This window comes from Anas platyrhynchos, chromosome 3 (assembly GCF_047663525.1).
Source record: "Anas platyrhynchos isolate ZD024472 breed Pekin duck chromosome 3, IASCAAS_PekinDuck_T2T, whole genome shotgun sequence".
NCBI classification, from domain to species: domain Eukaryota; kingdom Metazoa; phylum Chordata; class Aves; order Anseriformes; family Anatidae; genus Anas; species Anas platyrhynchos.
The window spans coordinates 68,961,837-68,975,896 of NC_092589.1; the positions used below are offsets into that span (position 1 = coordinate 68,961,837).

General features: G+C 43.7%; 1 protein-coding gene across 5 annotated transcripts in view; it reads left to right on the forward strand.

The window, feature by feature from the left end:
- The window catches only part of CEP85L (centrosomal protein 85 like), a 143,079-nt gene that overhangs the window by 71,325 nt on the left and 57,694 nt on the right, over positions 1-14,060 (forward strand). For 4 of the 5 annotated variants that reach the window (XM_038177762.2, XM_027453598.3, XM_038177764.2 and 1 more), the window contains exon 3: positions 5,129-5,898. In XM_038177762.2, coding sequence (XP_038033690.1) covers positions 5,129-5,898 — 770 coding nt within the window. The remainder of the gene's footprint in view (positions 1-5,128; positions 5,899-14,060) is intronic. The other variant, XM_038177765.2, reaches the window with a different exon arrangement.

Here is a 14,060-nt window from a genome sequence, read left to right on the forward strand (position 1 = left end):
CAGTCCATGAGGAGTTAGGTGGGACATGTTAGGAAAGTTTCTGTTGAAGTATTTTACGTACATAGTTAATATTCCCGTTGATTGTAAGGATGTCAGAGAAGCGTTTCACTGTTTGCTGGAACTTGGTGTTACCTCTCTATTTCCTTCCGAGGGCAAGTGTGTGTACTGCCCTTGTACGTCTGCAAACAGCTTCTGTGCTCCTGCCCACGCTGCTTCCTGCTCTCTGCTGAAAAGGCTTTAAACTCCTCTTGCACGACTTTTTTGTTTTCTGTAGGTTGTAGGAGGCCTGTAAGGGAGGCCTCTGAGTTCTCTCTGCAATAACTTGCTTGGGGTAGTGGCTTTGCTAGTGTTTCATCACACGTCTTTGATGATGCTGTTTGAAGGGAAATAACAAAAGCAACAAAATTGCTTCAGTTTTTGAAAATCCTGTCTCAGCTGCAGCCTGTTAAGTTTGTATTTGTAGTATTCAGGCTTGTACTGTTCATTCTGTTAGTGAACTGTGTATATATTAAATTACTTTAACATTTAACACTCTAGCACTTTATAGGATCAGTTGCGTTTTTTGGTATGTGACACATTGGATTACAGAAAATAATACAGGAATTGGCTTATTCAGAGTAGAAGAACTGGCCCTGAGTTTGCAATGCACTTCTGTAAGACAGAAGCGTTATCCCACTACTGTAACTGGTGATGCTGGAAGCCGGTAAACTTGCTTCCTTTTTTTTTTTTCTTTTTTTTTTTTTTTTTCCCAAATATGTGGAAAAAGAAATCATTACATGAACTTGCCTCTGAACTCCACATGACTGCTTTTGCTTTGAAGGCATGACTGTGACACAGGCAACTTGGTTTATTGACACTATTTTAGTATGCTAAATACTAAAATACTGTTTGGTATTAAAGTAATACTAATCTAATCTACTAGCATTTTAATAGATGCTTCAAAGAATATTTTGCCAGTAGTATGTTTTTTCTTTATTCTTTTGGTTTAGTTTCTTGCTGTTCAAACACAGCACTATAATTCCTAAATGTTATTTGTTTATCCGTGAGGGTTTCACTCTCCATCCAGAGCTGTTCCAGGTCAGAGCAGCGCTCCCCAGCCTGCAGTGTTTCCGTTTCTGATCTGCTTTTCTGTGAAGCCTACTCGTGTTTGTTTATTCTCTGGAAGAGGTTTGTTTTCAGAGACTTCCTCCATTCATTCAGCTCCTATTTCAAGTTTACTATGTCAAAACAGGAGTGGAGCTTGTGAGGACAGCAGTGAGGATTTCTACACAGGAAAATAAAAAAGAAACAACCCAAAGCCAACCAACCAAGCAAACCAAACCATCCTGTGACTGGCTCCTGCACACTTTGGCTCGCAGAGGGCGATGAGTTGGTCTCCACAGTGCTTTTGGATAGGGCTGGCCACCTGCCTGTTGGTTTTGGGATCCCTCCGTTGGCTCCTGATGACCTCCACAGGCTGAGTAGGTGGGTGGGGAGCGCAGTGCAGCATCCATCTTGCTGTCACGGCACCTCATCCCACGGCCTTGGCTTGGCTTTCTGACCATCGCCTGAGAGAGCTGAGATGCTCTAAGCGTGGCTGAAAGCAGCTGTCCTGCAGCAGGCTGGCAGGAGCAGGCACGGCTGGCAGGGTGTGAGGAGTGATGGCCTGCTCGGAGCCGTGGGCTGGGCCCACGGGGTTGGGCTGCACAGCTGGAGGCTCCTCTGGAAGAGGTCAGATTCCAGGCAAGGGGTATAACAGTGGTTTGGCTTCCCCCGGTTGTCTCCTGCTCAATTAATGAGAATAATTCAGCTTATTTTGCTGGTTTGGGGTACCCTGTGTCAATGTTGTGGTGGGGGGAGCGGGAAGGCAGAGAAGGTCATCTGTTTTTAATACCAGCGTTTCTCTCTGTGGTCAGGGCTTTCTAATTATAGCCTGGATAAAATAGCAAATATCACATTTCAAAGTCCTTCACACAGGGAAGGTCTCTGTTTTTAGCAGCGTTAGGTACACATGCATCCCCATAACATAAGCATCATAAACATTTGGGGTTTGATTGGGATTGGGCTGTTGTACTAGCCCGTCGTTCTGCTGTTTGGTAACATTTTGGGAGCAGTGAAGAAACTGTTAGATACAGAAGTGTGAGCTGTGGATGGGGCTTCTTGAAGCACTCGTTTCATTTTGCAGCTAGAGAAGTTGTTCAGGTTGCAGCAAGCCTTCCCGGCCTCTTGTGCGTTGGGAGCGGCCACTGAGCAGCAGATGAGGATGTGAAGTAGCCGAGTAACAGATGAGGATGTGAGTAGCTGAGTGAGGCCTGAGAAGTGGCCTCAGGGGGGTTCTTCTGGTAAACGCAGTTGGCACTAGGGATTTAAGAACAGCACAGGGACACGTAAATAAGGGGGAGGAGTTCATTAGCTCTATGTCAGAGGGTTTCTTCTCCCCCTTCTTCAGAAGAAAGGCTCTGCTCTACTCTCTCCCATTTAAATGAAATTTCTGTGATCAGGTTTGTAGTAAAACCAAAATCAGGTCCGGTTCATCATTTTCTGTGCCAGGTACACAGTAATGATGTAGGTCAGAAGTGTAACACAAGATAGTAGTAAGGCCATATGAAATGCTCTTCGTTTTTTTCATTCCATCTTCTGCTGTTATGCGATAGAAATCTTGTAACATGTTTTAAAAACACATTTTTTCCAAATCTCTCAGTTCTGTGTTCTGGGAAGCATTTTAACAGCTGTTACAATGTGATGCCAGTTTGGTAGGTGCTCTAGGGAGCTTTGTGGTGGGCAGAAGAAAAGAAGAGATCGGGATAATTGAAAAGCAAGATTTGACATGTAATCCTGATGCTGTTCAGAGGAAAACCTGTAGAAACTAGCTCTATTTTTTTCTCCTATATCCAAAAGTTTTCTTTAATGAAAAGAATGTTAAACAATGACAGACTCTAGAGATGTACGGGTCATGTTTAAGAGTGTTTGCAGCCTTCAAATAAAGCCCATCTCTGTGAGATGAAAGCTGTTTAAGTCATGCTGAGAAGAGAGCACTGGTTTATTCTGAACTTTAGGCATTTGCTTATGTGTGACTGTTTGCATGAAGTCCTCTTTGGCAGGGTTCGGCCAGGTTGAGCTTCTTGTTCCCGTTACGTCCCTCTGTCAGGATAACCCAGCGCTGGCACAGGCTGCTCAGATGACCTCCAGAGCTGCCTTCCAACCTCAGCCATTTATTCCTGGGACTACAGAAGTTACCTTCTAAGCTTCACCCTGCTTTTGGGTTCTCTCATTTCCAGCGTAATTTCCGAATTTCATGCCCTTTGTGCTGCGGGGAGGTATTTCAGGGAGCAGACTGGCTCTCTTTCCAGCTGAGCCTGCAGCCGAGGCAGACTGAAGCAATATGCTCCAAGAAGAAGTGTGAATCTTCTCATATGTTTCAGTGAGCCTTAATGGGAAGACTAATTAGGGCAACTTGAAGCCAGATTTGCCGTGTTTCACTTTGAAACAAATTATCAGATCTATCTGGATCTATCAGATGGTGTATGCCAAGCTTAGGGCCGCTTGAAGAGTTAATCAGAAGTGATGAAAAGAAGTTTAGGCCTAGCTTGGGACTTTTGTTTTTCCTTGCTCTACTCCAAATATAATTTGCCACTTGTGAATAGTGCAAGTGCCTGCTGGTGCCCAAGAGGAAGCAGGAAGGCAGAGCTGAGAGAAGGAGCTGCTTATTACGCTGTGGGGTTTTTGTGGGATGAGGAGTGTGGCTGTGTTATTTTGTGTTGTGCTGCAAGTGGGGAAGTCTGGTCCCGAACAGGGAGGAGCAGGTGAGCTGGGGGTAAGAATAACTTGATTTTATAGCACAGAAAAAGAAGCACTGCCCTTCCTAAAATTTTTCACACCATTGGAATATGTTGAACCCCTGTTGTCTTCCAACACCATTGGAAGATGGGAACCCCTGTTCTCATCTGTGGGCATGGTTTGGTGCATCAAGTATATCCTCAGAAGTGTGCACAATTAGCTAGTAATGGGTTCTGGCCTCCACCAAATCATACCAACCTGCTGTAGCCATCAAATCGAGTGTGCTAGCTGTACTTCTAGAGTGATTGGTTGGTGTTTTTTTCTTCTTTTATAATTACACTACCCTTACACCAGCTGGCAGGTCCTAAAGAAGTAAGTTTTGCCTAGGTTAGGCTGAGAGAAATGACTAGAGCATATCTGTCTTGCTCTGGGTCAAAAAGGACCCCCAAAGGATCACATAATCAGAGCACATTTGTTCTCTGGGTCTGCTCTAAACCTAACTAGTGACATGAGCTTGGTCGAGGTCCAGCCCTGTGACCCGGTGGGAGCTGATCCTCCCTGAGCGGATTAGGTGTCTATTTCTGGTTGCCCACAGCCCGAGGTGATGCTGAGCGTGTGGTGCTGAGGCTGTGGGAGGCCTCAGGCAGTCCTCAGTGACCTCCCCCATGCCCTGGTTGTCTTTGCTCTTCTGTCCCCTCCTCAATATCACCTCTCTGATTCCTGTTCTTGGTATTTCGGCTTGGGATAGATTGCATAAATTATGGTATGTTGTATGGGCCTGTAAATAACAACATCTGAAAGGACTCAATTTTTTGCAGATTTTTTTTTAAAGCCAATCACCTGGGGAAATGTAATTTGAAAAAAGCAAAATCCAAGAGGGATGAATAGTGCTGTCTGAGAGGTTGTCACTAAGCTGGCTTCTCTCCAGCACTTCCATTTTGCAAAGTGCATTTCGTGAGTTGTTTCTCCTCAAAGAAGGAGAGAGGGGCAGTGGAAGAGGAGCCAGACCCGGGGCTCCTGAGCTGGGATACCCGTACCATTTGTGGCATAAAAGCTGCTTAGGGCTGTGTGGGGAGAGGCAGAAATCCTACCTGCAGCTTCCTGCTGCCCACAGCCTGATCGCTGTGTCTGGAGCTATCCCCATATTACAGCTCTCTTTTTGTAATGATAGCACCTGGAAAAAGGAAATTAGCTCTCGTATTAATAGGTTTCCATTGTCATGATCTAGAATGGTTCAGAAGGCCCTTTTTTGTCCAGAAACCCATTTCCTTTTACTTTTGCATGTCACCTGGATTTTGATGTCTTGCTATCTCGGTGCTGATGTTAGTATGGGTTTTGTATTGTACTGACGTGATGAAATCTTTCTCCCCAGATCATTCAACGTCAAGTGGTACGTCCTCGTTTAAGCCCAGCCGATCACTGGTTTCCATCCCCACTGCCCATGTGATGCCGTCTAATGCCAGCTCTTCACTTTCCAAACACAGGGAAGCTTTCACATCCGACGGCTCAAAATGGAGTACAAGCTTTGTCCGGTCGGGAGGAGGCAGAAATCCCAATGTCCTGGACAATTCTCTTGACATGAAGGGTGCAAGACCGGTAAGGAAATGGTCCTCCTTGTCCAAGCTCAGCTCACCAAACGCCTTCAGCCAGGACGGTAGCAGTCACTCAGTGGACTCCAGGACTAGCAGCGACAAAGCCGTGTCACCGCAATTACGGACAAATGGGCCAAATTGTTTGCATGATAGCATGGAGCTCTTACAAATCGAGGACAAGGAGATGGGGAAAAAGCGCTCTTCTCTGCTGGACTGCAAATACAAATTTGAAACGTGCAGCAAAGATGACTTCGTTTCAGACTCCTCAAGCAGGAGACACGCCTTAGACTTGACCGCCTACAGTGCCTTACCCGAGAGCCAGCCCGTGGCTGCCGGCTGTGAAGCTTTCGGGCAGAGATACGCCACCCTGGGGCAGCAGGCTGTGAGCGGGGCCCCCATCCAGCCGGCCGTCAGGACTCAGATGTGGCTGAAAGAGCAGCTGCGGGCAAATCCCCTGGACTGCAGGGCTGCCGAGGAGCCCTACGGGGTGGCTGCGTGGCATGTGCAGCCGCTGGAGGATTTGAGGCCAGGGGGCGAACAGCCTGTGCAGGTAAGGCCAAAGCTTGGTGTTTGCTGCCATCGTGTGGCATCAGGCGCCGCGGCTGAGGAGCAGAGTCGGGCTGATGTCAATAAAACAGGAAAGGGAACAAGTCCCCCTACCCAGGTGGTGGTGGTTGTTTTAAACTTCGGCTGGGGTTGCTGCTGCTCATTTCTCAGCGTTATTTGGCTGCCAGTAATTTTCTGCCCACATCTGTTTCCAATTTCATTTAATTCGACGTGCCTGTCCACATGAGACTAGCATCTCATTCTCAGTCTGGATACAATAAGAGGTTTATCAAATGATATTTTTAATAGCTCTTAAAGAGAGTTTTTGGTTGCAGCATAGCGGGGAAAGTGTGGATGTCTATTTTGATCTGAATTGATTTGCAGAGGCTGCATCTGCACACATAGCAGTAAGACTGATATCTGCATACCACAAGAACAAATACTCAGTATCACTATGCCCAGGACTTAAAAACTGAATTCTGCTTGATATTACTGCCTTTTTTTTTTTTTTTTTTTTTTAACTAATTAGCGGACTACTATTATTGGCTCTAATCTGGTTTATTTAAATAATACGTAGTTTCTTATGTGTCATATTTGAGGACTTTTTATATGGAAAACATCGAGCATGTGATTTTAAGAGGCAGATACAACTTTCTAACGTGATTCACAATCTTTGTTTTTACCTCTTCACCTAATGGGAAAAGATAGCTCGTGAAGTACGTCAGCATTTGAAATATAAATGTTCAAGTTTACTTACATTGGTAAAATTGTCTTGCCAGAAAACTCCCAAACAGATTAGAATAGATAATGTTTCCTGAAAGGATATTGTCTGGGTGGGGGTAACCTAGCTGTGTGTGAAAATACTTGTTTCCTCCAGTCTGAAGATATATTAGGCCATTTTCAAACAGTTGCGTTCAAATTTTGTTTCTTCCTCTGCATTGAAGGAAAGACTGACAAATTCAGAGGTTCTCAGGGTTCAGTTGTGCTCTTAATGGTGACCTGGATTATTATTAACTTAAAAAGTTGAAGGTAATTTATATTAATTCTTAGGGGTTCCTCTGACAAAATGACATTGTTCCAGGTTCGTCTTACAGGTGCTTCGTCACTCCAGCAGTGCCGAAATGCAGTGTTTCCTTTTTGTCTGCAGGCAAAGCTGCGTGTTTGGAACAGATGAAGTCCTGTATGCGTATAATATGTGTATTATTGTGGTTATGACTGCAAAATATCTTCACAGTTAAAAGGCACACGGGAATTGATGCTGAGCCATGCTCTGAGGGCAGAGCCAATAGGGGGAGCACAAACATCATTTAACTTATTGGCTGCTTTCATGAAACGGTGCGGCAGCTTGGCAGGTTTTTGAGCTTGTAACGCTTTAGGTTGAAGTTTCACCTAAAAGCGTTTGTCTTGCTCCTGTTACTTTCATATCCAGATTTTGTATGTGGATCAGTCTGTGTCACGGGATCCAGACAGGATCCTCGCATCCTCAGCTGGGCTGTCAGCTCCTGGTCAGCCCTTAAAGCTGACCTTAAAGCTCCTTGAAGCTTTTCTCTGCTTCTCCCTCTCCCAGTTGCAAGGGGGGACCGCAGGGAGCAGGACGGTACTGATGGGCAGAGAGGAGCTCCGTGGCTCTGACACACACTTCTCTGGGATGGTTTGGGGTTGTGGTGATGGGCCTTGAAACGTGGCTGGTCAGATTCCCTCAGGGGAGAGGAGGGGGTTGTCAGTAGGACCCCATGAAACAGAAAAATAAAACGTGGGCAAGAGCTGGAGCCTTTGGGCTCCTCCAGGTGTCCTCTGCTGCTACCCGCCACCTTTCTGCCTGGACCTTACAGCCCTAACCAGGAGGGAGGACAGAAGAGGTGAGGAAAGGAGAATGTTGTTTTGACACAATATAACCTTTTTTTTTTTTTGAAGAAACCTCATCATAATTATAATAATTTTCCAAAGATATTTTGTAGTATTTAGTAATTTTCTTTTCAAAACTATGCAGTCTGTGCACACCTGGGAACCGTGATGGTATTATTTCTGAGAAAATAAATAAACTTACCATCCTAAGTGAAATACATACCTAGGAAAGAGAGAGAACAGGAGGCACAAGAGTTTGTTGTTTTTTTATTTTTATTTTTTCCCAGAGGAAGCTGGTGAATTAAAATAACACCACAAAATCCTCAATAAAATTCTTCTGTTTGTCTTTTCCTGTTAGTGGGTAATATTTGTGGTATTTCACTGTTCGTAGGTAAGCATGTATGCTGATGGAAATGTGTTTTTTAGAGAACTGAAAAAAAAGCCATTTATCGTAATCCTGCTTTAAAACTGTCATTGCCACGAACAGAAAACAAAATGAACTTTGCTTTAAATGATGAACGTAGAGCAGCTCTCTGTGTCTTCTAGGTAGGCTGGTGGAGGGAGTATAGAGAACAGCTGGCACTAAGAAAGTAAGGACAGCCTACAGCTAACTCCTGAGTTCATTTTGAGGACTGATCACGCAGGAGTAGCTACTGGGCTTAAAAAAAAAATCTGTTTGTAGGCAGTTTTCTTATGCTCATAACAGACAAGTGGAGACCTTCTACCCTGCTAAATTCTGAATTAGAGTTTATGTTAGAAAATAAGATTTCTTTTACGTTGAGCTTCAATTCAAAATGTATTACAGCCCTTAAAAGCTGTTCCAGGATTACTGACTGTCAGAATTAAAACTCTTCACTTCCTTTAGAGGCTGAATGTGACTGAACCCAGCATCTACCTGTTGGTTTCCTATCAGGCTTTGCTCCCCGAATTAGAAATCCTCTCATGTGCCGTTCCCCTTCCAGTTGTAAACCATATGTAAAGCATTTACTTTACTGAGATACTCCTTCACGGCAGGCTGTGATTTACAGCAGTAGAAAAGGTGGTGTAGATCTGCAAACCTCAGGGAAGGTGCATTGTTAATCTGTGGTGTGACGTGTGTGGGTTTCTGGAGGAAATCTTCAAGAAGGATCTGGTCTGTGCTTGTTGCCAAACATCACGGAGTTATGTAAGAAAGCTCTTTTCTCCAGGCAATGTGCACTGTTCAATGCAAACATTTCGAAGATGAGCATTCTCCCATTCTCCTACACACTTCCAAGGAACAGATTTTAATGGCATTTCAGAAAACAAACAAACAAACAAAAAAAACTTCCACGCAGAATTTCTATTTCACCATAAATGTCATTACTTTCAATGTACAGCTGATCTTTTAGTCTTTCAGCAGACACGACCATTCTAATACTTTATAAAAATTGTATTTAAAAGCCCAAGGTAAATAATGGTTAGGAATAGGTTAAAGAGAGAAAATGCTTATAATGCACGACGGGTTCCCATTTGTTGAGCTGGGAGGATGTACAAATCTGGCTGCATGAAGGCCATATGTGTGCATAGAAATGCATTTCTTAAAGCCCGTCTCCTGTGGGAGATGATACAGTAAGAAAGGCTTCAGAAGGTTTCAGAAGCTTTCTGTCTGTTTATTGACTCTGGTCGTGTTGTGGGCCTGATAGGATGAACCTGGTTTTGTTCCAGTTCATGGGGCATCTGGATGGTTTCCTCGTGGTGAGCTAACTTGTGTCAGAATGTAGCAGAGAGAATAGATGGAAATGGCTTAAGAGCATCTTTTTCCTTTAATGCATCTGGTTTCCTGTTTCTTCTTTAATGAGGAAAACACTGCCTTGTTTATACCACATATATATATATATATATATATATATATATATAAAACAGCTACTGCGAATTAAATGTTAATGCAGTGAGAAATTAAGAGATGCTGCAACAGTTGCAATGGTCATTTCGAAACAAGTAAACCACGTGCATACCTAAAGATTGGCAAACACTACCTAAAACTTTAATTGGAAGAAAAAGTTACAGCATGCTTCAAATAACATTGTTGCCACAGAAAATTGTATTCTTAAATCTGAACTTGAAAGTAGTTCTTATGATCCTGACAGGTCTGAAGACTGGAAAAAAATTAACATCATTTTTCCCATGTCATGTTTCCATGAAACCATACTTATAAGCAAGATAAAGCTTTATAATGTGAAAAATTATCACCTATAGTTAACAGGATTAATTCAATACTGTGAGCTTTTGTGTTGTTTCTTTTGCAGTGAAGTTGGCAGTAGTCTGACAACTGGGCTCCCACTCCTAGTGAACGTGTGGGCTCAGGCTAAGTGCTGGCAGATGATGGTAAACCACGCTTGGACCGTGCCTGATTGCAAAAAGAGGCTTGGCGTTGGTTAGCTGGTAACTCTGCCAGTTCTGTGCGTCATCTCAGGCAAATGTTTCCACAGTTGTTTAAGATTCTGTAATTTTCATCGTTGGCTGGGAGAAGTTTGGGGTAGCCACACGCTAATAGCAGAGATTCTTACAGGCTTTGTGTGTGATTTTTGAGTTGGAAATAAGTGGTAGGTGGAGTTGGTAGACTCATCTCTGTCCTTTTATTTGAAAGGAATTCATGATTTATTTTTTTCAATGCTAACCCATTTAATTCATTTGAGCTGTTCAGTTGTCACAGCGGTTTCCCTAAGATAAGGAGAATTTTGTATGTACAGAAGAACATCCATGAAATAAGCTGCGTGTGATCCCAAGGAGTGTACCAGTGAATTGCCTTTTTGCAGGGAAAACCATTTCTACTCTTCCTTAGATGAGAGTGGGCTTCATAACAATTCCTGTGGATTGGTTATGTTTCGTGCCATCTCTTATCAGTGTCAAGCACCAGTAGAAATCCTTCTAAACAATACGCAACAACAGAACTGTTAAAACGTATATTCCATGTATATAACTCTACAGCTGTTTTTTTAAAAGCAGAATATTTCAAGATAACCAAAATAAATGACAAAGTGGTTACAGTGATAGAGCTGTGCAAAGTTTTCTGCTCTAAATACAAACAGGAATTGATATTATTGTATCGACATAAAAAAGCTGTAGATGCGTAGCTTACAGAAGCTATTTTAGATGTTTATTGCACATACTTCAAAGCACACGAGAGAAAAAACTTCATTTTGCCTGTCCGTGCTGCCCCACGCCACAGTGCCCGTGCGCTGGAGGACGCAGAGCAGCGTGGAGGCCTGTTTGTGGTGGGACCTGCGTGAACTTTGCCTTTCCCTCAGCACATTGTCTTTTCCTTTGGAAAGTCTCTTCACAGATCCAACTCAGACGGGTCTGCTGCAGGTTGCAGTTGGTTTAGCTTCAGCAGCAGTTGTCTGGAAACCCCGAGCGTGGCCACGAGTAGATCAGCTCCGTCACACCGTGAGTGTTTGCGGGAGGTGCTGGGTCAGCAGCGTAGCTGCCAAACCAGGGGTGCTCTGCTGGCAGCAGGCAGCTGGAAACTGGCTGTTCCCCCATCCCATGGGTGTCCCATGTGTGTTTTGACTGCTAACACACGTGTATGGTGTTAAATGGACTGCACAATACACGTCTGGTGGTACACCTGGTTCCCAATGCGTGTTTGGGAAAGAGATGCTAACGGTAGGCTGCTTGGCCCCAGTGTAGTGTCTGTTATCTACTTCTGGCCACCTTCTCTCCCTGCATGTCTTAGGTGTGTAGAGCTACCTTCTGGGCAAACTATGCCAGTAGAAGCGAGCTCTCGTTGGTCACTGCCCTTCCCAGGGACTGTGGGCGAAGCAGAGCATCCCGCGAAGGTCCCGTGAGGAGCTCACCTTGCAGCTTGGGGGTAGGACGAGCAATGGGTAGCTCTGGCAGGTAACAAGTGGAGTGTCAAACGCAGCCTGAGGGCTCCTGCACTGCACGCTTGCCCTGTGCACAAGAGGTAAATCTGACCTGTTGGGGACGTAGCATGCTCACTGCTGTGTGGGTGCACAGAGTGCTTACCTGCACAGAGGTGTTCAAGGCTTCCTGAGCACAGGTGTGGCACCCTGTGCTAACATCCCTTCTCTTCTGTTTTTGCAGCTGCTTCTTTCGATACTGCTGTGTAACACAAATGGCTTCTGGCTTGTAAGGTGTTGCTGTGAACCATGGGTGTCAAAAAAGAGGTCCCTGATAATTATACTTTCATATTTGAACTTATCTAACTCCCAGCTGCTGCAGGCTGCAGTTGATGGCCATTCTTCCATCTACAGCATCCCCGCTTTTGCTCTCCACAGGAAATTTGATGCGTGCTGTCAACCCCGTGTAGGTGTTTCGTTCTGCCTTCCTGTCGTATTTTTGGTGAAGTATGCATTCTGTGGAAACCCCATTTTAAAAATCTGATTTCCGCTTTACCCTTTGCGGAAATTTTGTGCCTTGAAGGCTGCTGATTGTTTGCAGACCTTTAAATGCAGGTCAGCTGTAGGAACGAGGAAACTGAAGTAGCTGCTTATGCACACTTAGATTTCTTCCTCTACTCAGCAGGGCTCTAGATACCTTCTTTAGTCAACGGCAGGACGTAATTTTGTGTAACTTCAGGTTCGCTTTCTGATGAAATAGGTACATGAACACTTTCTCTGTCAGTTATTTCAGTCTTGGCATATTTATGGTCGGATAGTTTGATGTCTTTATGTTATCATTTCAAAAAAAAAAAAACCACAACACCACACCAAACCCCCAGACCAGGATTTGGAGGGAAAAAAAAAGGACCCTCACAGGGGTTCACATCAGCTTCACAAGGATGAATGCGAGCACCAGAACCAGGACAATGAGCAGGAAATTGAGAAGTAAGTTGAGACCTCTGTTGTGAGCAAGATCCATCATGTGCATCTGTCCGCCCTCGTGTGCTTGGAACAGACCCTTGGTGGCAGCTTTGGGCTGCTTGCTGTGTTCGAAGCAGTGCAGATTCACATGAACTCCATTGTGTCCTCAGCTGTTTACCTGTTCTTAGTTTCCGCCACTTAAGAAAAAATTGTTTGTTTACAAAAAACAGATTTTTCCCTTCCAAAAAGGAATCTGAGTGTTCCCAAAGGCCTTCTTGTTTTTCCAAATACCTTAAAAAATAATAAATATTTAAAGTTAATGACAGCTTCCATTTTACTGCTGTGCTTCTGAAAAACTGATTAATGGGGAAAGGACGTGAATTTTATACATTTTGGTTCTTTATTTACTTTTTCCATGTGCATGGAACTTTTCAGGACCCACTGGGAATAGTCATTCTGTTGGAAATCGGGGTTTATTTAAGACTCCAGCAAAAGATTGTTGAAAAACAACTTATCCAAGATCTTTGTAAGTGCTAAATACAGAAATTTTATCTTCTGGGAAAAACGTACCTCTGTTTAGAGGAGCATTTCCTACACTTCTAGGCTTTGGCATCGTGCCGCATGGTAGGTACTGTTTTGGCAACAGCGAGCTGCGTAGGGTTATTTGCAGCTTTACAAATTCCTTATTAAGAATCTAGATTGAGCTGGCACAGGATGGTGCATCCTCGGTGCTTCTACTAGCACGTACGAAATAGCTCATTTAAGATGAAATTAATAACTTAGCAATTCCTGTTTATGTACAGAAATGTGTATATAAAAATGGAGGAAACAAATAGGACCAGTGAGCCCTAACGCTGAAATGTTGCCAGAGCTTCCTTTTAATATTCAGCTGGATTCTGAGGGGAGATCACAAGAGGGCAGTGTTTTATAGTTCTGGATTTTATACAACAATGGGACTTTTGGCATTCTTATCTTCAAAACCAAAAAGCCCTAGGCTGATAAAGCAATCATCTTTTTCTAAACTGATTGTCAGATATTCCAATAAATCTGGGACCTGTTTTAATGACTTTAATTACCAGGGTTCCAACTAAGGCGAGCGTCAGTTTTTAAAGGAGTCCTTAGAAACATATTCTGGTTTTAATCCTCTCGGCAAGCAAGAGGTTTTTGCTTATCTCCTTCTGTAAGCAAAACGCAGAATTTCTTCAGATTTTAACATCTAGGTCAAGCATAGAAGGACCACGTTTGGTGTTAATTAAAAGATCCCTATGGATCTTGTAGGACATCACAAATATTTTAGAATTGTATTCTGACAGATGCTATTAATAGCCATACAAAGGTGGGTGTCTGGCTATGATCTACAGTACACTAGTTTGCTTCCAGATACGAATGAGGATACTCTCAAAATGAATGTCTGTGTTACTCTATGCTCACATTTTGGCACAGCAGTGTAGGTAAAGTACCAGCTTCCTGCTGCCCTTTAAAATGCCTTACCAGCTATCCAGAACAAAACTTGAAACTCTGAAATGGAAAAATG